The sequence below is a fragment of the Podarcis vaucheri genome (genome assembly GCF_965113315.1).
Source record: "Podarcis vaucheri genome assembly, chromosome: 17".
In the NCBI taxonomy this organism is placed as follows: domain Eukaryota; kingdom Metazoa; phylum Chordata; class Lepidosauria; order Squamata; family Lacertidae; genus Podarcis; species Podarcis vaucheri.
In genome coordinates this window covers 24,502,102-24,526,852 of record NC_138755.1, presented here as the reverse complement: position 1 = coordinate 24,526,852, position 24,751 = coordinate 24,502,102, and the positions used below count along the sequence as shown (strand labels likewise).

Sequence of the window (24,751 nt, the reverse complement as noted above, 5' to 3'; positions counted from 1 at the left end):
CGACTGATAAATAAGAATGGTGCTATGTGATCTCTGGGCTAACATATCTATTATGTCGTGTCGCCACTGCAGATATGTCTTCTCCTACAATGAAGAAACCCGAAAAGCCTTTGTTTAGCACTACATCTCCCCAGGATTCTTCACCAAGACTGACCACTTTCCAGCATCACCATCCAGGGATCCCGGGAGTTACACACAGTGGTGAGGATGCAAGAGGGATGGAAAAACTCTGAACCCCGAGCTAGTCTTTCCCCAGCCACAATAACACCCCTTTTATTGACTTAATGCTCAATTTAACATTCAGCACAAAGTTACATGAAGGAAGAGATCCTGAGAATTTCAGTGTGCTTTAGCTAGAATAAATCTATTGAAACCAGGGGTGGGGGACAGACTTTCACAATCCCACCCTACCCCAACATATCTATATTATATGTCACAGAAGTTTATTCACTGCTATATGCTATAGTTTCCTGGGATGACAAATAATCTCAAAATGGATGTGAATGTGTAATTCTATGTTACCTGTAAGATATTGTTCTTCCCGTGTTGAAATTAATTATCATAATGAGATTCTAGTGATAAAGAGATTTACATGCAGAACTTGAGTAAAATTATTTCCTTGAAAATAAGTTCATATGAGTAAAATAACAGTTAGGATTTAAACAGGCAGTTGTTAAAGCAAATAAGAACAAAGAAACAAGCATAGGATAAAACATGTGAATAGAGTACGAGATTAAACACAGATAATTGTTGAATAAGAACTGATAATTAAAACAGATAAGGACTAAAAGACGCGCAGTTCAGAATAAAAATAAGGGAATGCTTAGGTTATGAATCACAAAGGCTTATAGTATTGATAACTTCCTGAATTTAATCTTTCCTTTTCCAAGGGTCTTTCCATTAGTAAGCCGTAGAATACATTCCATAGGTGCAATATTAAATTAATAGCACAATCTCTTGCATATTTTCTTGGAAATAAGTCTCATTTTGCCCACCCATGTAAATGTGTGTAGGATTGCAGCCAAAGACGTAGCATGCAATTTGAACAGGTTTATTTCAAAGGCTTAAAAAAGGGTGTTCTGAAAGGGTGTACTATAAATAGGAAAATGATTTCTCTCCAACACAGATTTCCTCAGTTGATAGCAAAATAGTTCCTCTCTATTTCCTTGCTACTGATCTAAACTCAAAACATGAAAGGATTATTATTATTTTTTGCTTAAACAACTATCCCTTAGCGTTGCATATTTAACTGCCGCCTTCTTTACTAAGAGAGATCCCAGAAGGACCTAACAACCATCTGAATCTTCTCCTTTGGGCACATAATACCCCGAATAACTGCACTGAGAAAATAATGAATGGGATCTAGAGGAAAGAGGTTGGGGAAATTAGCATAAGCATAGGAGAGAAAAGGACACTTATAGAGGAAATGTGTATTTGTGGAACAGCCATATGACCCATCAAAGAAAATAACTGCCAAGGAAACAAAACTGCTCAAGGAAACACCAAACAAGATCCTTCAGAATGTCTTGCAGCACTTCACATTTGTATGGTTTTTTTTTTAAAAAAAATTGAAAGCATCTCCTTGAAATTGCTTTCAAGCTTTCTCCCTGTGTGCTACGAAACAAGCATAATTGATAGTTTAAAAAATCTTTAGTATTTTAAAACTGACTCTGCCATATAACTTACAGGGCCTTAGGCTATGTACAAAGCAAGGTGTCCCCTCTGACCCATGTTTAAAGCCTCTTATTTATGCTGCTGTTCACACTACAAAGGGAGTAGGGTGCCAATTCACTAAAGCTGACATCTGCACATGCGTTGCCATCAGCGCATGTGCCACAGCTTCCTGAAATGCACACACCTCAGCCTAACTGCAGCTTCTGTTTTCCAATTGGATAGAAGCTAGTATGAGGCACAGAACATTGACCAGGAGTATTTTCCTGGAAATACATCTGCATTGTGGCCAACAGCATGCGCACTTGACTTCGAAGACCAGAGGTGGGAGGTGTGCTGGAGCCAGTGTAAGCAGTAATGTGTACACAGCATTAGTATCAACTTTGTCTTTAGCTGAAATGCTGAAGACGGATTGTTGCACTTAGGAGAGCATCATCATGAAGTTTTAAAGCAAAGCACTTAATATCTCATTAGCTGCTGGAGTTTTGATGCAGTGATGTGCTTTGAAAATCTATAGATACCATGGACCACTTTAGTGTATCATTCCACAAGGGTAGTCTAGTCCAACCCCCTTGCAATGCAGGAATCTTTTAGCCCAAACTGTGATCCTGAGTTTAAGAGTCTCATGCTTGACCAGCTGAGCTATCCTTCACACATTATCCCCTTATATAAATAGTATGTGATTGTTGTGTACATGTAGTGACATAATTTCCATGCCCGGTGCAACAACTCTGTAGTAACCAGATATTATGTATTACAGTGTTTTAGACATTCCATACACTCTTGATAGAGAAATTTGTAGGGTGCAGGAGAATTCAAGGAAAAAAATATGTATAATATACAATACTATTTCTGTCCAATACAGATACTGTCATTGGGCAAGGTATTTTCCTCAGCTCGAAGTTGAATATTCATTAGTATTTTCACAATGGGCAGCTAATTATTCATAGTGTTGTTGTTTAGCAATCCTTCCCCTACCCCCAACATACCGTATTGGCCTGAATATAAGCCACACATTTTTCCCCAAATTCTGATTGTGAAAAGTTAAAGTGCGGCTTATATTCGCGACCTTATGCCGCCGGCAAAATGGCGCGGCTCCCCCCCTCAGGAAGCAGCCCAGGAGCGCATAGCAACAGTGTGCAGGCTGCCCACCACTCGAAGCTTCCCCTACATCAGATGAGAGAAGAGGGAAGGGGGGGAAGACCACCGGCAAAACAACATGGCTCCCCTCCAGAAAGCAGCCTGGGAGCGTGGGGCAACAGCGCCCGTCCTGCCCAAGGCTCCCAAACCTACCCCAAGCCGCCGAACTTTGCGGGTGCAGCTTATATTTGGGTCAATACGATACATTAGCAGGGGTGTAGCACAAAGCATTGTGGAATCATTTGCTAATTCTTACAACTCTTTGTTTCCCCCACACAGAAAATTATTTTGGGCCATACTTCATAACTAAAATACGTTTTCCGTAGGGCAATAATTTCTATATTTAAAGAAAAGTTTGAATAAAGTATGTGAAATGTGATTATTTGGCCTTTTATGCCTTTAGAAAACAGCAAAGGTATATTTAATTAACAAAATTTATAGAACACTTGATTTCAAGAAAACAAAATGTTGCAATCAAATGTTTTTGAGCAACATGAGAACAAGCCTTTCCTGCAGCGGCTCCTCATTTGTGGATTGCTTGGTGCCTTCATTACATAGCTTTGGCACCAAAAACATTTCTCTTCTCCCAGACCTTTGGCTAATTAAGCAATCTGCAGCCTTTTAAACTGTGTGAGCGGTTGTTAGTTACTGTGGTATCTATTTTTCTGTTTTTATATTGTAAACCACACCATGATCCTCAGATGAAAGGTGGTATAGAAATTTAATAAAGAATGATGATGGTAATGGTGATTTTAAGATGTTGCAGATGAAACCTGTGAAGAAGGCAAGAAAATAAATCATTATTATTATTTGTCTGATATGGGTTTCTCTTGCCATGTCATGGGTGCAAAGTTTTACCGTAACGAAAGGTCCTTAACAAATTCTGTTTTTCTTATCTCTTCTAGTCATCTCAACTAGAACTCCTCCTCCACCTTCACCATTGCCATTTCCACCACAAGCTATTCTTCCTCCTGCGCCATCTAGTTACTTCTCTCACCCAACAATCCGGTATCCTCCTCACCTGAATCCTCAGGATACTCTGAAGAATTACTCTTATGACCCGTCCAGTCCACAAACCAGCCAGGTACTGTAGCGCGCGCACACACACAAAAATAAATCTGTGAGTAATCTTAGGAGGAATGTGTTCTATGAAAGTTCTTTTTTAGATCTGATTGTTGCACCTGTGGTCTACAAGCTGAGTCTTGCAGCATAATTAGTTCAGCATCCTTTTAAAATTAACTATGGATGGATAAAAGTGGAATGATCACTTGTAGTCCAATTCCAACCACTCTTGCTTTTGTGGATCACAAATTATTATATTTGAATGACGAATAGAGGATAGTCCTACATTTGTTTTTTCCCCCCACCCCAAGAGTTCTGAACTCAGAATTATGCCATGGTTTTAGTCTTGTGAAATGATAATTGTGGGGAAATGACAAGGGAAACATTTGTGTACCTCGTCCGTAGTTGACTATGTGAGCTTTGGTTGTATACAAGGTTTTCAAGCCTGTGGCTGGTAGAGCGTTCTTACTTTGTGTTTAAGTCGCAACCGTTTATGGCAGTTAATGTGGGTGAAACATAGGGATGAAGTGCTTGCTTCAGGGAGAAACAAGGAATGTGCTAATGTAAACCCCACTAGAGAGAGCAGGCAATCCTATTTATAGACTAGCCAGTGTTAGATAAAATCCTCTTGAGTTGCATGCAGCTTTGCAGTGATTTGCATGCATTCGGCAAATCTTTGAACTAGTGGTAGTGGGGAAGTTAAGTTAATAAGCATTGCACAAAAACGCAAGACTACATTTCTAGTTGTTGTTATTTATATAAAAAAGTTGCAAATAAATGTGCAGCAGTTCACATGTGTTTCCAAAGCAGCAGTGAAGTCATTTGTAACAGACTTGTGTACAGCTGTGTGCAACAGCATCAGAACATGTCATATGCAATCTAGTTGGACTGAAATATCTGCAGTGTGTGTTATTACAAAGTTCAGTTTCTGGTTTCACTGTCTTTTCCTCAGTGCTCCTGTCAAATCCCATAGTTCACACTGGGTGTATTTTAGGTGGATTGCAAACAGATATTCTCCATAATGGATAGTAAAGCACATGGAAATGCATTTTAATTTCCTCTTTCCTTTATAATTTGAAATTGTGTTAATTCTGTTTTAAGCACTTCAGTTCGTAAGCCACTTTGTGGTTCCAAAAGATGCGTACAAGAAAAGTTAGAGAGATACAATTAATAAAACAAGAACCTAGATATTACATTTAATTCAAGGCAGCATAACATAAGTACCGGCCGGGGGGAACCAACACCTCGACAGCCTGGCAGAATAAAAATATTATGGCTGCTCTCCTAAAGATTACTGGAGTTGGAAGTGTTTCCCCAGGAAGAGAGCTTTGCCAAACTGTAGCTAGCACTCAGAACGCACTAGTAAATTCTTAGAAGTATCCTAAAATACTATCCTTGAGTTTCAGTTCTACTGTAGCAGGTAGATTCACTATTTCCTGTGCTTTTCAGCCTTCAGGAATGACTAACGCTGTCTTGCCAAAACTGAGTTTTAGTTTATTCATTCTCATGCTATCCATTCTTGAATTCAGACTGGTGCTCAAGGATTTAACCATTACACCTGGGTTGTCTGAAAAAGAAGCAAAAATGAGCATGAACCACATATTGATGATACCTTATCCCATAAGTTTAATGTAGACATTATTCAGCTTACAGATAAGATGGAATTCTGTGCAACAGACCTGCCAAAGTTCAACAGCAATACCCCAGCACCACTTTTGGCAATAGACCTAGGATATAATAGCAGAAATGCCTATTTACTGTTTTGATTGTAAATCTGTTACTTGCAGATGTGAAAAGACAGAGCATGTGATTTGTATGCTGTAGCAATAGAATTTGAGAAAGAAAGAAACTTTTCTGTATTCATTGAAAACTTGCTTCCTTTGGACAGTTCCAAAAGTCATTGTAGCTATTGGACTTCAGTGATGGAACATTCTCATCCCATCCCACAGTAAATGTACACTCTTACATGCAAATAAAAAGTATTAATAGCCTGATCCTAAATATACTTGGAATTAAGTCTCAAATTCCTTTGGAACTTACTTTCAATTGTGTGGATTGTGTTACAGCCCAAACAATGCAGAGAGTTGTTTCCCTTAGAGTATTAATCCTAATTCTAAATGCTGAATGTCACATTTTAGTTACAAATTGATGTCAGTGTCTGGATTAAATCTCCCACAGTCTCGTTCATATACGCCCACCTATTTTTTTGCTTAGACTGAAACGGAATTGGGACAGTAGAAACTGTTTTTATTTTGTGTAAAGTTTCCATGAATAATAAAATCTAATTAAGGCATCCGTTAGAAATCCTTAATGTTAATTCAGTGTGGAAAATCTAAGAGTTCTATTGTTGTTGTTTTCCAAACTGATGTCTCAATTAGACATTATTAAGCAAAAATATGCAAATTAAAATTGGTCTTTCAGTGTTGTACATTTTTCAACTATTTAGTGATTGCTTTACTTACATTTCAGTTTTGTAGATAATCTTTTAAACCTATCACATATTAGTAAATTGATAATACTTAAGATTTTCAAGAAAACTTTCAACTTTATAATTGATTTCATACCCTTTTGATGTTCTGCTGACAGCAGCTGATCCCTCTTTAATACTGGGAAACATATATAATTAAGGGGATAATGCTCAAGCACCATTGTTTCTTGAGAGGAAGCATCTCAAATTAAAATAATGATTTACTAATAACTTAAAACAGAATTTACTTTGGAGAGCGGCAGCTTTCTTCCTGTATAATATCAAGATCCTCTGCTTTCAAGTTTTTCAAAAAAGTTTTCATTATAAAGACACATTAGAATAAGATGGCAAGGGCAAAACTAGCCATTGTGACTGTCAAGCAAACTGGCCCATTGCTACTTTATTGGAATGTTAGTATTTTTTCTCTATTACAATTTTTTGTTCAATAACTGCTTAGTTCTTGCTCATTGGTTTCATGTAATCTAGATTCCACCCCCCTCCAATATATGCAAGAGTTTCACATTTACCTGTTACTCGGGTCTTCCAATACAGTCCATTGTCCGCCTAGCTGCTAGATTCTAGCACATCCCTTGCAGTTGTAAGCGCTCTCTGCAGTGCGGTTGTGAAAGTGTTGTGGTGATGTGACATTGCCAGTACAATGGTACCTAGGGTTACAGACACTTCAGGTTATAGACACTTCAGGTTACATACTCCGCTAACCCAGAAATAGTGCTTCAGGTTAAGAACTTTGCTTCAGGATGAGAACAGAAATCGTGCTCCGGTGGCACGGCAGCAGCAGGAGTCCCCATTAGCTAAAGTGGTGCTTCAGGTTAAGAACGGTTTCAGGTTAAGAACAGACCTCCAGAATGAATTAAGTTCTTAACTGGAGGTGCCACTGTAATGCCTGAAAAGGTCTCCAAAGCAAATGTTTCACTGTAATTTTTAATAGCTATCCAATTTTAATCACTATACCAGTTAAAAGTGCTCCCCTGATGACAGCGACAGAACAAGCCGATCGGGTGCCTGGGGTGGCTTGTGTGCCCTGCACCCAGGGGCAGGGCCAGCCACCTGCAGGGTGGGGCCAGCCAGGGCAGGACGCTCCGCGGGGCCTCCAAGGAGTCTGCCTGTCTCCTCCCACTCAGCCACCCCACAGCTGAGTGGCAGGCGGCAGGCGGACCGTTCGGGGCAGCGCGGAGCCTGTGGGAACCCAAGCCACCACGTCACTCCCAGGAGAGATGCATGGTTTGTGCACGCTGCAGACCCCGCGATGAGTGCCACCCGGCATTTTGTCACCCCCCTCAGTGGTGACACCCGGGGCGGCCCACCCCACCGCACCCCCCCCCTTCCTCTGCCCCTGCCCCTGCCCCTGCCTGCTGACCACATCACTATAAGGAGCCTATAGACATTTTCAAAATACAGTGGTGCCTCGCAAGACGAAAAGAATCCGTTCTGTGATTCTCTTCGTCTAGCGGTTTTTTCATCTTGCAAAGCAAGCCCATTGACGGATTAGCGGATTAGCGCTATTAGCGCTATTAGCGGCTTTTAGCGGCTTTTAGCAGCTTATCTGCTGATCGGATCAGCTGATAAGTGGCTTAGCGGCTTAGAAAAAGGGGGGGAGGAAAAAACCCCAGCAGGAACTTGCAAGACATTGTCGTCTTGCGAAGCAAGCCCATAGGAGATTCGTTTTGCGAAGCACCTCCAAAACGGAAAACTCTTTCGTCTAGCGAGTTTTCTGTCTTGCGAGGCATTCGTCTTGCGGGGCACCACTATATAGTAGTAAATTGGCCTAGCTGTTACCCGAGCAATTCCCCACCATTGTTGAACCATTTGCTTTAGATGATAGAAGCATTGTTGTTCCCACCTGGATCTCACAGTTTAAAATATCACATCTGTTCAACCGCAGCAAATGCCATATACACTTACTAACTCATTACAACACTGGTTATCAAGCTGTTGTCTTTGATTTGGGATTTGGGGCAGCAACAGAGTGTGTCTTCATGGCTCCCAAGGTGGGCACCTGCATGCCAGGTATGCCAGCCCAGTCCTCGCCACAACACCAGCCCGTTCCGCTTTGCAAGGCTGGCATAAGGGCACATACCTGTTGCGTCCTCCTCATGCTGCTCTGCCAGCGCCCCCCAGATAAATGGCCCCAGGGCCATCGCCCTGGCAGCCCCCCTCACACACTATGCCCCAGATTTGGGTAACGGTTGCTTGAAAACTACAGCCCAGTGGTAGCACGTGCCCACTAACCAGTTGGGTAAGCATAAAAGGAAAAGAAATCTATCCCATTTTAATACCATTGTCCTCTTGAAAACATGAGCCAAATTCATTGGCAAGTGTTGGGCTGGACATTCTATCCATCGACGGACGGAGTGTCTGTTTATGAAAAAGAAATTCCATGAGCTCCTTTTGCTCATGCAATTGAGTGTTTGGATCCAACAAGATGGTTTTGTACAGAGGAAAGGCATATTTACTCTACTGAATCTCAGACTGTTGATGAACTCTACACTGTTACCTTTGATATTTTTCTGAATTTTGATAAATTTGGTGGTTGGATGAAACATTGGGAAGGACAGACTTCAGGCTTGTGAGATTTGTTTTGTGTTTTACTTATTCCCTGAGATTTACCCACAAAAGAAATATACTTAGAATTTTCTTTTTTTCAGTGGTGCCTCTGAGTAGCTGCTGGTCTTAGAAGATCAGATTTGAGTTGCACACATAAATCCATTACTGGTTACTCCCAAATTTTCTTAATTTCAGCATTCTGATTTACGTTAAGGGTGTCACTTGTCATTGCAGTAGTTAAACTGGGCGGCAGAAATTGCTGTTGATCTACCAGTAGATTCCAATCTGCTTTCTGCCCACCCTTATATCAAACAGCTTTGTTTTTTAATTATATTTCTGAGTGCATTGGAGTTATAGTCTGCAAGATTGGCATCAGAATGTAAAGTTCTTCGGCACACAATGATGCTAGGAGTTCGATCTGTAGGCTGTAGAATTGAAAGAATTCTTTTTTCTTTGTTCAAAAAGAAAACAAAAACCACATAGGACGTTTTAGTAACCAAAGGGTATTGTTCTATGCAATTGTATGCTTTCAGCCAGATGACTACACTTCATTACATGTAACATACAGATTTTTCTTTAAATAAATTTGGTTATCATAGCTTATAAAAACTGTACATCTGTACAAATGTAATTTCAAATTCAGTTATACTTTTCCCACTTCAAAGCATATTCATTCACTTGGTTTTCAGGGATGTATTGTGACAATAGTACTATTTTTCAGGTAACAAAGAACCTAGCAGTATTTACCTAAAATTGAACTTTCCCTCCTCAACATTTTTTTGGTATCACTCTAATTTAGATTAAGATGACCATTCAAGGTGCATCACGTTGCCCACAGGAATTTTGAAACTAATTGCTTTACCACTGCACTGATACCTTGGTTCTCGAACTTAATCTGTTCTGGCAGTCCGTTCAACTCCTGAAACCATTCCGTAAAATGTCCAGCTTCTGAAAAACGTTCACAAACCGGAACACTTACTTCTGAGTTTGGAAGCCAAGCCGTTTGAGTACCACGGTACCACTGTCGTGAGACAATCACAGTATTCAGTTGGATATTTTGAGTGAAATCAGTTTCAAGATGCAGAGCTAGGTGGGATTTCCACAAGGGAAACTCTCTGCAGGTTTCTCAGTGTAAGGTTAAATGCACCTTTTAAGCAGTCCAGAGATCCAAGAATGACATTTTTCTCTCTTTTTTTTAAAAAAAAGGGGGGGGGAGGCTGTGCCAAATGAATTTAGGGAATAAAAGAACACTTTGCCTTCAGGATGAGTATTTTGGGGTGGGTGCATATATGTGGGCTTGTATTGATGAGTCAAAATAGTATGTATTAGTGCTTCACGATCATTAGCTCAGTAATCCTGTATAAGGCAGGCCAATATTATTCTTGTATTAAAGATGGGGGACCGAGGCCAAGAGAATGGCAGAGAGAGTGGTACTAGGAGCTGGTAGCAACTTCCTTACGTAAGAGGTGCCTTTTGAATTTAGTGAAATTATTTTACTACATGTTATTATGTTGTAAGTTTCAAGATAGCAGCTTTGTGTCAATTCCCACGTAGCAAAGTGGACGACCCCAGTAAACTTTATATGATTTTTTTTAAGGTTACAATCATGATATAGGAATCAAAGCTTGTTAACAGAGTTAAAGAGCTGTGTGTTAAATATTTTGAATGTCTTGAAGCACTGGAATTCTTAGATATTGTAAGCAGTAATTACTGTATTCAAGCAGTATAGAAGTTTCAGATCCTATTTGTTTGAAAGCAATAGCTGTTGTGAAATGGGTGGCCAAATACTGCCTTTCCCAAATCAGTAGTAGGCTCTAAAAGTGGTTCGGTTCAGCCATTTAGAGGGTTAATTTTCTTGGTGTGCCTGGAAAGGGCCAGGGTCCATATGAGCCATTCAATTTCTGTTCACTATAATCATTTGGGAACAGTAAAAGGTGATACATTGTTTCAGATAGTGTGGGCCTCCAGCTGTGTCTATTTAATTAATTTGAGCTTGCTTTTTTGGTAACAGAATGCTTAAGGAAGCAGTTGAATCTGTCAATGTTAACCCATGTGTTCCTTGAAACATTCTTTGCTTTTTATATGTTTTTTAAAAAATATGTTTTGCAAAGGAAATCCTAGTGGATGTTTCGGAGTTACAAAACGTTCTGTGAATACACAGAACACATAGCAATGCTGCAATTAGAAAAAGACTTCTATTGCAGTTATCAAACTTTTCCAGAGCATAGGTACCATAAATGTGTATGTATAATGTATAAATGTATATACACAGTTGTGACGGTAAAGAAAAGGAGGTACTCAGCCATTCTAGCTAATGGCACAAGCAATCCCCCCATTTAAAACTGTAACCGCCTTGAATTATTGCTCATTAATATTTTTATCGATAGCACAATTTAGAGTCACAATCCTTGGTCCAAGAGGTGGTGGAACAGTCTGTTCTCAGCAAGGTTTCACTCCCTTTGAAGGAAAAAGTCCACAGTCTTGGAAGAATCATCTTGGGTTCTGGAGGCTCAAGCAGTAAGACTGGGCAATACCAGCTTTTCAACATTGTTATGTATCACCAGACAAACATTGTGATATAGTGATACATCACGATGTTGAAAAGTGGAGGGAGGAACAAACTTTCTTCTTTGGCGATCACTCGTAGCCAAGTAAGATTGTCTTCCATGAACATGGTCTTAACAGTGAGTCCATAAGTGACTGTGGAGGCCAATTCTGGATCCACACGTCCTTCCAAAGTGGGGACATTGGTTTCCGGGCAGGAGTTGATCATGGTGAGGGTTTGCCAAATGTGCCTTCCTCTTAGCATGTTTCTCCTTTTCATCCTGAGTTTGAGCGTCTTCAAAGGCCATGACACCTTCGGTAAAGGCTGTTCTCCAATTGGAGCGCTCGCAGGCCAGTGTTTCCCAATTGTCGGCGTTTATACTACTTTTTTATAGATTTGCTTTGAGAGAGTCTTTAAACCTCTTTTGTTGACCACCAGCATTAGACTTTCAGAATAGAGTAGTTGCTTTGGAAGACGATAATCAGGCATCCGCACTACATGACCAGTCCAACAAAGTTGATGTTGAAGAATCATTGCTTTGACACTGGTGATCTTTGCTTCTTCCAGTACACTGGGATTAGTTCGCCTGTCTTCCCAAGTGATCTAAAAAAAATTTCGGAGACACCATTGGTGGAATTTTTCAAGGAGTTGGAGATAACATTTATAAGTGGTCCATGTTTCACAATCATACAGTAAGGGTTGGTAGTATAATTGCTTTGTAAACAAGCATTTTGCTTTCCCTGCGTATGTTCTAGTCCCCAAGCACTCAGTGTAGTACCATGGCAATGAAAATAATAGAACTGGGGTGATAACACAACCATGTTTAACACCTGATCCCACTGTGATAGTTCACTTTGAGAGCCATTGTTATCTGCGATTGTTGCTGTCATATTATAATGGAGGAGCCAAAGGATGTTTACAAATTTATCTGGGCAGCCAATATTCAAAAGGACAGTTCACAGGGCATTATGATTTAGTGTGTTGAAGGCCTTAGTGAGGTCAATAAGCACCATATACAGGGCATAGCTGTCAACGTTTCCCTTTTTAAAAAGTAAATTCCCTTATTCTGAATAGGATTCCACGCAAGAAAAGGGAAAAGTTGACAGCTATGATACAGGGTTTGGTTCTTCTTTCTGCATTTTTCTTGAAGCTGTCAAACAGTGAAAATCATGTCTACTGTCCCCCTAGAACAGCCTTTCTCAAGCTTGGGTCCCCAGATGTTATTGAACTACAACTCCCATCATCCCTAGCTAGCAAGGCCAGAGCTCAGGGGTGATGGGAGTTGTAGTCCAACAACATCTGGGGACCCAAGGTTGAGAAACACTGCCCTAGCAGATCAAAAACCATTTGGGGATTCAGGAAGAGTAGCCTCGGATATTGTTAGGAGACGGTTTGCTAAGGTCCTTCCAAGAATTTTGCTGGCTGCAGCTAATAAAGAGATGCCTCAATTGTTTCCATAATCCATTCTATCACCTTTTTTTTTTTTAAGAGATTGATAATTTTGGCATCCCTAAAGTCTGCTGGGATCTCCTCTCTCTCCCAGATTTTTTTGATCAGCTTGTGAAGTTGTTGTGTAAGTTCAATTCTGCCCACTTTGAAGAGTTCGGCAGGTATCGTTGGCTTTGTTGTTTTTCATTTGGTTAATAGCTGTACACAACTCTCCCAGATATGGAGATACTGCAAGCTCATCTCTAATTTGTTTTTGCAGAATTTGTGAGAGGACCTCAGCAGCTACAGGGGAGTTGTGGTTAAGGAGATGCTGGCAATGTTCTCTCCAGTGCGGTGCAATAGTTTCTTTATCTTTTAAGTGTGGTACCATCTGTTGAGCGTAGGGGGCATATGTGATGATTTATTGGCCCATAGATGGGTTTTTTGGCTTTAAAGAAACTCTGTGCATAATGAGTGTCAGCTAAGTGCTGGATCTCTTGAGCTTTTTTATCCTCCAGGTGTTCTTTAGTTTTCTGGTTCATCTTTGAACCTCAGTCTTAGCATTGGCATAGGGTTTTTTTCTTAGTGGTGCAGTTTCTAACTCTTTGCCAGATCTGAAAGGCCTTCCTTTTCTTGTCAATAATGCATTAAATCTCACTGTCATTCTCATCAAACCATTCCTGGTGTTTCTAGGTTTGGTATCCAATGGTTTGTTCAGAGTCTGCAATAATGGATGTTTTTAGCTTGGTCCAGTGTTCCTTGATGTTATCAGGGCACTCCAAAAGCATATGGTCCTTAAGAGTCATTTGGAAGCAATCCTGCTTAATGGGATCTTGAAGGGCTTGAGTGTTCATTTTGCACCTTGGTTTCCTTCCTTGAAGCCTGCGTTGAGGTATAATCTTGATAGCCATTATGGAACATATTAATCAGTGATCTGTTCGGCACTCGTCATAGCTTCGGTAAGGAGCACATTACGGCAGTCTTAAGGTCGGACAATTACATATTCTAAGAGGTGCCAGTGGTTCAACGAAGGGTGCTTCCATGATGTTTTTAATTTATTGTTCTCGAAAGAGTGTGTTGGTAATAACAAGGTTGTGCGCTGCACATATAGTCAAAAGTAAGATTCTATTCTGGTTGCTGTTGCCAATTCCTTCTTTCCCAATAGTCCCAGAGCACGGATCGAAATCTCGCCCAACTCTTGCATTAAAATCACCCAGAGACCGGTAGATTCTTATCTGCTGTGGCCTTCATCTGCCTTCACAGCTGTTATAACATACCTCTTGTTATCTTCCGCCTGTTTTGCCGTTGAGGACTTCTTGGATCATTCTTTGTCTAGCTCCTTCTCTTTGACCTTACCACCTTGGGTGACCCTGCTGGGAGTACGAGACTCCCAACGGCTTCACTCACAAGGGTCATAGGAACGTGCAAGCCCACTCATCATGACAAGGTGAGACAAACCCAATTAATGAAGATGTGCCTGCCTTACACACTTCAGTAATGCTGTTTTCATCACTGTTTTCCTTGCTGTAGCTTTGCAATGTTGCTCTGAAAATATCCCATGTTGCTGTTTTATTCAGTAACAAATACTGTAAATTTAAAAACTACGTATACCCAAGATTTCATTCTAATAATATTCAGTTGCAACGAGGCATGGAGCCTCCATACCATAGCACCTCTCACTGTTCAATTTTCTGTGTCTCATCATAACCTCTGCAGTCAATACACAACCTGTTTGTGTTGCTGTTTTGACGCTAAGTTCATAAATCAAACATGTGCAGACAGGTGGCTTGGTGGCTGCTCACCAACTTTGGGATAAATTTATTCCCAAGGGACACCAGTTCCTGATGCTTTTTCCAAGATACAAGTGATTTGTTTATTTATTTTAAACTTGAGATGAACACTTCGCATCTGTGAATATGGATTGGTTTGTTTTTGCTGTACTTTTCAGCCCCCACTGTCATTAATACTTTTCATTAAAGTCACTTCTTTTTACCATTGTGTTTCTGTTACAGTCATACCTTGGGTTACAGACGCTTCAGGTTGCATTTTTCGGGTTAAGGACCACTGAAACCTGGAAGTACTGGAACGGGTTATTTCCAGGTTTTGGTGGTTGCACATACACAGAAGCGCTAAATTGCGCTTTGCGCATGCACAGAAGCACCGAATCGCAACCCGCACAGATCACGTTCGCAACCCGAGCATCCACTGTTATATTAGTAAGAATATACTAATATGCTTTCATATGCTTTCATTTTCTGGAACTTTCAACGAGAAAACGCTGTGAATACCTAGATTTAGATTTCCCCAAACATTTGGGAACAGCGCTAATTAAAGCCTTAGAAATCACCCAAATAGTTATACTGTCGTACCTTGGAAGTCAAACAGAATCCATTCAGAAAACATTTGGAAACCAAAGCACAGCTTCAGATTGGCTACAGGAAGCTCTCCTGCAGCCAATTGGAAGCCGCAGAAGCCCCGTCGCACATTCAGCTTCCAAAAATAGTTCGCAAACTGGAACAGTCACTTCTGGGTTTATGGCATTCAGGAGCCAAAACGTTTGAGAGCTAAGCTGTTCGAAAACCAAGGTATGACTATATTAACTAATGCATTAACTTAAGGAGAAGGCCATAGCTCAGTGGGAGAGCCATCTGTGTTTCATGCAGAAGTCACTTCAAGGAATATCTTATGCCTGAAATCCTGGACAGCTGCTGCTTTCCAGTACTAAGCTAGATAGATCAGTGGTCCAATGCAGTATAAGGCATTTTCTAATTTAAGGGTATGGCAAGTGTGACATCTTGCCACTGCAATTGAGAGGGCCATGGCCATGTGATGTCAGCATGCCCCATGACATGCTTGTGCCATGCACATATGACGCGAGAACGCCCCGCAGTGTACATGTATGTCTGCTGGGCAATTTTGAGGGGGCTTGGCCCCTTCCTTGATAATTTTTGGGGGCCCTCAGCCCCCCCAGCCCTCCCTAGATGGTGGGCCTGGGGTATAGTGTATTTGTCTCAGCAAATTTAGCAGGAAAATATTAGTGTGCATTTCTTCTTCTTCTTTCGTCTTCTTCTTTCTCCTTCTTCTTTCTTCTTCTTCTTCCTTCTTCTTCTTCTTCTTCTTCTTCTTCTTCTTCTTCTTCTTCTTCCTTCTTCTTCTTCTTCTTCTTCTTCTTCTTCTTCTTCTTCTTCTTCTTCTTCTTCTTCTTCTAGTAATTTGGATTTGTTTTTGTTTTCTAAGTGCTTTGTTGGGGGGAAATGTTTAGATGGCAACCCATAGCAAATAAAGAGAAACTGGATGTTTATAACCAACAGCATGAACTGTGGGGCTACTCCTATCGTGGAGAAAGCTTAAATGTGACTTGCAAATTGTTGTTGTGTCCAAGAAAAAGAAGACAGCTGAACTGTGTGCATGAAATTCTGTGTATGTGCACACTCACATATGTGTGCATGTGTTTATTTATAAATGATCTCTCTTCCAGCTGGTAGCAGAAATGGGCTTAGGTTTTCTGCAGCGACTTCTTCCCATCAGGATTATGTTTGCTCGTATCTGGTTCCTGTGTCATGTCCAGTCATTATATACAGTTCTTGATCTAACCACTTTTCTGCTTCCTGAACGCCACTTGATTAGTTAGTGCATTTTCCAGTGAGCTACCTAGGTTTTAGGCATTTTACAATTATATTTCAGTAACCTTTTGATGCAAATAGCTGAAGCAATCAGTTATGAAATTGGTCTGATTACTAGAGAAGTGAAAAGAAATTGGAGGACAGAGGAAGCAGTGTGTTCATTTTATATCTGAATTGTTTCGGCTGTTTGCTACATAGCAAAATAAGCATGCAGATTTCCACCTTCCAAACACTCTCTAGTTATCAGCCCAATTTTAGTTTTAGACCTGTTTCCTTCTCCACTTAATGAATTTATGTTTAGTTAATCTAGAGGGCACTTCTAGGCAACCTATGTATTGAGCATTCATCCTGATTTGTTTGCACGGAGATCAGATGAAAGTTGTTTCTTTAATGAGCACTCATTCTGTTATGTTTACAGACAAGTTAGATTATGTTGTGTTAAGGCAAATGTTATCTCACAGTTTCGAGTGCATTTTCCTGTCACTTCCCTTATTGCAAACAGTTAAATCTTTTTTTTTGGGGGGGGGAGTAGTTTTATTGTGCAAGGCCTCCCAATCAACCCAAATTGCACAATCTGAATTTGCCAACGTTTGACTGAATCCTACCCCAAAATAGTGGGAGTCTGGAAGCACCTCTAGAATTTTACTATTGCCGTTGCATATCTAAACATAGGTAATATTTGATACTTACTCAGGATCACTTGCCGTAATCTGAATAAAAAGTGTGCGAGGAATTATTAAACTCACAATCTGCACTGTTTAATTTCAAATACATTGTTAGAAACATTTTGGGGGAATGTCTAAGATACATATTGAGGGAATTCTTTGTGATGCCCACCACCCCATGCTAGATAAATAAATAAACAAACAAACACATAAATATGTGTGGCCTCCTTAAACCCTTTAGAATTATCCAGGCATGAAGTATAACAGGGGGAAATATTCGTTTATTTAGATTCATATACTGCTCTACCGCATAAGATTTCAGGGCAGTTCACAGAATAAAATACAGAATAAAAACAAGTACATAAGTAAAGCAAAACGGGGGGGGGGGGGCAATAACCCTCCCTTCCCACAGAGACATTTAAAAGGTTGAAGAATATTAAGCAGCCAAAGGTCTGGTTAAAGAGGAACATTTCTACCTGTCGCCCAAAAATATATAATGAAGGGACCAAGCAAACATCCCTGGGGAGAGCATTCCACAAATGGGGAGCCACGATAGAGAAGGCCCTGTTCTTGTGTTGCCACATCTGGACCTCAATTTGTACTGTTTTTTTTTAAAATAATAATAATAATAATAATAAAAAACAATAACAACATCAGTAGCACTTCAGTCAGATAGAATAATGACCTTCACTAGTGAGTTTCTTATAAGGTAAATAGGCTCTTGGAAATATTACCTTCATGAGGATCACAAATCCCTAAATCTTCTTTCCTTTGCAGAGATAAGAATAATAATAATTACAATTACTTATACCCCAACAGAATTTAAAGCACAGTCAAACATTAAAAACTTCCCTAAACAGGACTGCCTTCAGATGTCTTCTAAAAGTCAGATAGTTGTTTATTTCCTTGACATCTGATGGGAGGGCGTTCCACAGGGCGGGCGCCACCACCGAGAAGGCCCTCTGCCTGGTTCCCTGTAACCTAGCGTTTCTCAGGGAGGGAACCACCAGAAGGCCCTCGGCGCTGGATATAGATATCAAAGTGACACACGACAGCATTGGGGTTCTGGAAAACCCTAAAGTAGATCGCTCTCTTGAGCATTACATGTATATTTCACAAGGCGTTCTTCTGGTTTTGTTTTGTAGCCTAACAACAGTGGTCAAGTAGTAGGGAAAATGCCTGGCCATTTTACTCCAGTTTTGGCACCCTCTCCCCATCACAGTACGGTGCGGCCTGTGACCCTGACCATGACAGACACTAAACCCATCATTACATCCACTGAAGGTGAGGCATCTTCACCTACAGCAACCAGTAAGTATTTTTCTAGGAAACAAACGCTGTCCATCAAAAATAAATAAATCAAAACCATTTCAAGTTAAGGCCAATATAGGTGCCTTTTCCTCCTATTTGACCAGGCAGATGCTCAGAGTCTGATAATAAAGGACACTGACAATACATTTACTCTGTACAGTTATAATAATTCAAGTTATTGTATGACATTTGTGACACGGCAATCACAATCTCAGGGCAGGAAATCAAATTAATCTGAGCATCAATTGCCAGGAGAGAATGAAAGCTTGATTATTAATTTAAAGATGGACATTCTCGTGACACTGAGAAGCATACTCGGATTGGAAGCTTTTTAAATTTGCCAACACCTGGAATCCAAAAAGGGAGTGAGACAGACAGGAAAGAAAGAAAGAGATTCATCGGATTCCTCCCAAGTGAGCTTTCATCCAAAACATACTTAATCAGACACATGATCCTCAATTAACCTAAGCATTTTAATTCATTAGAGCTGATACTGAAAAATCTATGTGGGTTAACTATATTTAACGAGAGTTTGAAAGTTTTGCATTTGCTAATTCGCTATGTTGAGTACCGTGGGTTGTATCCAGCTACACAATTGCACACACGGAACAATTTTCACATGCAGCCCCCCTCCAGTTGCTCTGGGGGTTCTCCCAAACCTCTAGAGCAGATGTTGGAGGGTGTGCGTGAAAGTGAGGTGAGTAGAAGTTCCACACGTGTAATGATTTAGTTGAATACAAGCCCATATAATTACCCTATAGCCTTCAATGGAATTGCAGACATAGACATGCAGGGCCTATCAACTGTTAGAGCCACTTCTCAGGAATACAGCAGCCACAAGGAGAGGCCTGGGAACTTCTATATGCCATGGTAGCCACCCAGTTGCTGCAATTAAGTGGTCGCCAGTTAGGTTGTCCCGTTGAATGAAATGCTCCTGGCACCAGTGTCCACCAGGAATGTGTGGTTAGTGGCATGAGAATTTTGCACACAAGCCAATCCATGCATTATTTGCTTACATTATGGATGTCACATGAAGTCCCCACTACCTCAAAGTGTATCTTGGCAGTTTCCATGTTACTATTCTAACACATCGTGGTTCTACATTAACCTCCACGTTAGTCTGAAATTCAACATTGCAGCTGTAATAAAAACACCACACAAACAGACACATACATACCCTGTCACTAACTGAAAAGTATTGTTGCAATCATGTAATGACAAGTGACTTCTTTACCTAGATACTGGTTTCAAATTAAAATTTCTTAAATGTCAATATCCCACATATACTTAAACACGTATGGTTCCATCTACATACGATGTGAGGACAGTAGCAAAATTTCTATTAGCTTAGATAAATCTAGACTGCTGCCCTTTTGTATAATGTCCATTTCATCTGACCACATCAAGATAGAGCAGAGTATAAAATAATGGAGTCTATAATCCTGTCAATAAAAAAAAAATGTACCTGGTATTAAATCCCATTGAACTCAGCAGGGCTTTTGAGTGGACTTTCATCGGATTGCACTGTTAGCAGAAGCAGAAGTCATTACATACTAATTAATGAATTACTGTATTTTTCCGTGTATAAGACTAGGTTTTTTTACCCCAAGATTAGGGTTAAAATTGGTGCTCGTCTTATACACGGGTAGTGCTAAGGGGTGTTTTCTTAATTTGGAGCCCCCCAAAATAGGGCGCGTCTTATACATGGGAGCGTCTTATACACGGAAAAATACAGCAATTAATAGTGTTGTAATCTCTTCTGATTTCTTAAGCGTGCACAATTCTTGAACAGTAAAGAAGTTTTTAATTATCTATTCTTATTCTACCCTTAAGAATGGAATGAAACTAGAGCTTCAGATTTGACTCTGAGTATTAGTTGTTTCATTATATCTCATGTGCCTTCCAAGCAATATGGCACTAGTTAAGCAGTCACGAAATATTAAAAGCTTAAATAGTGTTTAAGGACGCAAGGGAACCCATCACATACACATCGCAGGTGCACTTCTTTGAGGATCATACTTTAGGTCTTTGAGAAAGGATATGATTAACACATGGAGAACATTGTGTTAGCAACATTCCCTTTGTGCATAAAGAGCAAAGGTATGCACAAATGGATTCCATTTGTGCATGAAAATTGCATTTATTTCAACATTAAATATTAAAGCAGTTTTACATATCTAAAATGTATTACTGGCTGTGAATAGATGGTTCTTTAATCTTAACATTTCACCAGGAAAAAAATGTAAAAGATTTGACCACTTCTATTTAAGCCTTGTTAAAAACTACATAGAATAATACGCACCATGGAAGAATTTCTTCTATGCATCTGGGATTGGCTGATGTATAATACTTTCCAAAGAGATGCTTTCAATTTTATTTCTAATGAATTAGAATTGGCCAAAAGATAAAAGTGTCACCAAAATGTGACATTAAGATAATTCACAGTGCTGTTACCTATTCCTAGTTGTATATCTTTATCCTGATCAGTGTGTACCAAAGCTGATTTAAATGGCTTTACACAACATTTCACAAGTAAAGACTACTTTTGCAGAAATTATATGGAATAACACATATTTCTTCATAGAAATATCACTTTACATGTAAACATGTAATCCATTTTTATGGTGGTTATTCAGTAAAATGTTCTTTTAAAAGGAAATAAATAAGACGCCATTTGTTTGTTTGTTTTAAATAGAAATATGATACCATTTAAATCGATCCTTTAGTGCTTATCTATTTGTTCTTTAGGCCATTGGCAGTAGGAAGTTAAGATCACCTTACTATGAAATTGAGTCAGGTAATGTAGATATTTTCAAACTAGGAGTCAGAGTAAAACAACCCACTTCTTTTGACACAATCAGAAGTTAATGACTTTCAGTCAACACACAACTATTTTCAATTCAAAAGGTAACCTACAGGGGAAAGGTGAATCATTCCATTAACCACACACATGGGGGAAAAATGTTTTAGGAGCTTCTACATTATAAGTCAGTTTTCTAGAACTTACACTAAATACATTTGCTCCACAGTTTTCCGGTGTACAAAGCGCGAACATTTTAAATACAGTATTCGTATAATAAGTAGATGCTTGCTTATATGAACTTCCAGAAGAGGGATTCCTATATCTCCCTTTAGAAAAGGGGGGGGGACACCTTTTATGCCTCATTTAAAAAAATAGCCTTAGCCAGGGCTTTTAATCAGCTGGAACCCAGTGGAACTCAGTTCCAGCACCTCTCAGGTGGGAGCTATTGCCATTCTAAGAGAACAAGGGAGACATTCCCTCTTTTTCTAGGAAAAATAGCACTGGCCTTAGCTCGGTTATGTTCTAAATCTGAGTGGTACTACAAATAAACCTCATTCTACTGTAGCAAATTGTTAGTCTCTGAATTTTGTTGTTTATGTGGCTGCATTGAATGAGCATCTGGCTGCACATCTCTGGTAAAAAAACACACAGCAAACTTGTATCATGTAGAGAAATTGTCACTGGCAAGGAAGGTGGCCCTGCCTTCATTCAGATTCCATTGAAGTCCATAGGTGTTATAAAACTCTATCCCTTAGTCAAATTCGTTCTTCATAACTCTGGATTTCTCGTGTTTAAATTATACAGGGTAGAAATGGATAGGTGTCTATCTTCATCAATCTGTTTTGTTCTTCCTTAATCAGCCTACACAGCCTCAGGCACATCCCAAGCCAATCGATATGTGGGACTAAGTCCAAGAGACCCTTCCTTTCTACACCAACAACAGGTGGGCAAGTTTCACATAGGTATAATCAGTAAAAAGATGAGTATTTGCAATAAGTCCCTGCATCCATGTCGCCATTGACCTTAAAACTAGAACAGGATGAGTACCCTTAAACAAAACCTATTTGTATTGCAATATTTGGATAACTACAAGATGCTTCCGTAGGGTTCTGTAAAGGCTTTTCCACGGTGAATCTTTCAGTTGCGTTATTTCTAAACTCCTGGAAGTTGAATATATTTGAATGCCTCTGTGAAGAAGCAGTACTACTAGTCAGAATTAAGTAGGATTAAGCAATACAATAGTTGATTCTCCAGCTATCTGATATCGTTTGATTTTTGAACGTATACATTTATAGTTTCGAAAGAATAACAATACAATAAAATTAAATTGCAGAACATCATCATTCCTAGATTAATACATTCGGAGTGTATTGTTGATTTTACTGTGACGCAAGCTCCTTTTTGTTCCAATTTCTTTTACATCATTTACATTTCAAGTAGCATTTTAGATTTCACACCTCATTGATGCTGTAAATTTAATGAAAATAAATTGTTCGTCCAAAATGACAGTTGAGATTAATAGTGGCTAATAAAACAACCCAGCCCACCATCAATTAATAGTAGGGGCATGCAATACTGCCATACTGCTAGTTAGGCATAGAAGAAAACTAAATTCTGAAGCGTCAGAATTAAAATGTGCTTCATGATGATGCAAGAGGCTGTTTTTACAACTTACACAGTTCTGAAGCCTAATGTTGCCTATGCATACATTCTTTGTATGGTGATACAGTTAGACTGTTGCATCTGGAAATTGCACCTTAACCACCGAGGCCCGAGTGGCATTATACATATACCTTATGCAGAATTCAGTGAAACTTCACACATAATAGCTGATGCACAACAAAGGCTTTCTTGTTCTTTACCAGTGAGACTTCACTGAAAACATCTGCAAAGAGAAAATACCAAATAATGATTGGCTATTTCAAACCAACTATTTAAGGATTCTGATATTATGCTTATAATTCGACCCGTATGCAGTCCCTTGATTTTATGTACATACTTTCCTTTCTAAACAAAAAAACACACACTCTTTCCTACACTGGATTTAAGAAATCTAATGGAACTGCAGTATTGACTTTCTTTAAGCTATGTTAGGCTGCAGTCCAAAGCCCTGATCTTTGCTGCTTGAGAGGATTTTGCTTGCTACCAGCACCAGAGTTCATGCTGGCAGAATGAAGCATAAGGCCCCCTCAAACAGAATGTTAGCAGGGCCAGCCATGTATGTATCTTCTGTGTCTTGAGTCAGTTAGTTCTTCGGAGACCATTTGGCCTCGCTTTGCTGCGCCAGCTTCTGGATGGCGCAGCAAAACTGAAGAAGAAAAACCACACTCCCCAATTTTGCACCCTATGTGGCACAAGCTGGCAGCGCTCCAATATGTCCCAGTCCCTCGTTAGGACTGTTTTGCCCTTCCATCTATTAAGAAAGGGAGCAAAACGATTCCACATTCCTTGGTACTCTCTAGCAATCTTAACAATATATGCAACTAAGCTCGTCGCAGATTGGCAGTCCTCATGCTACAAACTCCATGTTTGCTCAATACGTTTTCTGATTTATTTATTTATTTTAAAAAATGGTCTTTTTCATAGATTGGGTTGTATACGACTGTGTCCCTCTATCAGTGGAAGGCTCTTTGTCAAAGCGTATGTGTGTATGTGTGATGTGTGTGATTTTTGCATATCACCCTTTTGTAAATGCAAATTGCAGAGTCAGCTGTTTCAAAAGTACCCCAGCCCTCCAGAGCAGATTTTGGGGTTCAGCAGGAGGTTGCAGAGGGCATGTGGTGTTAACATAGAATCATAGAATCATAGAATCATAGAATCATAGAGTTGGAAGAGACCACAAGGGCCATCGAGTCCAACCCCCTGCCAAGCAGGAAACACCATCAGAGCACTCCTGACACCAGGCTCCTAAACTAACAAAAATAGTATCCCACCCCTTTCCACTCAAGTGAAATTTTGCCCAATAAAAAAGAATTCCACTGGTAGAGGCACACAACGAGATACAATTCAATATCAAGACATTAAGAAAATGCTATAAATGTGTCTGTATCTTCATGCAGAAATGTAAAGTTAGGAGAAAGAGCTGGAGAGTTTCATAAAGTATTACTCTTTAATGGGTATGAATTTGTTGAGAGTTGAAAAAGCCCATTACAGTGGTACCTTGGTTCCTGAACGGCTTGGCTCCCGAACAAATTGGAACAAAATAAGTGTTCCGGTTTGCGAATGTTTTTCAGAAGCTGAACATCCGACGCAGCTTCCACAGCTTCTGATTGAGTGCAGAAAGCTCCTGCAGGCAATCAGATGCCGTGTCTTGGTTTTTCCAGTGGTTTAAGGAATCAAACGGACTCCCGGAATGGATTAAGTTCGAGAACCAAGGTTCCACTGTATAGATCCTAGACCCAGGCAATCATCTATTTGCACAGTTCAGGAATAGGCTCCCTGTTTTACCTTCCACCAGGCTCCTAAAATAGC

General features: G+C 39.9%; 1 protein-coding gene across 15 annotated transcripts in view; it reads left to right on the top strand.

Annotated features, from left to right (window-relative positions):
- NFIB (nuclear factor I B) overlaps positions 1-24,751 on the top strand; it is a 300,127-nt gene that overhangs the window by 245,776 nt on the left and 29,600 nt on the right. For 5 of the 15 annotated variants that reach the window (XM_082204907.1, XM_082204899.1, XM_082204912.1 and 2 more), the window contains exons 7-10: positions 73-201; positions 3,717-3,895; positions 18,312-18,477; positions 22,141-22,223. In XM_082204907.1, the coding sequence (XP_082061033.1) occupies positions 73-201; positions 3,717-3,895; positions 18,312-18,477; positions 22,141-22,223 (557 nt within the window). The remainder of the gene's footprint in view (positions 1-72; positions 202-3,716; positions 3,896-18,311; positions 18,478-22,140; positions 22,224-24,751) is intronic. The other 10 variants (XM_082204908.1, XM_082204906.1, XM_082204913.1 and 7 more) reach the window with 3 other exon arrangements.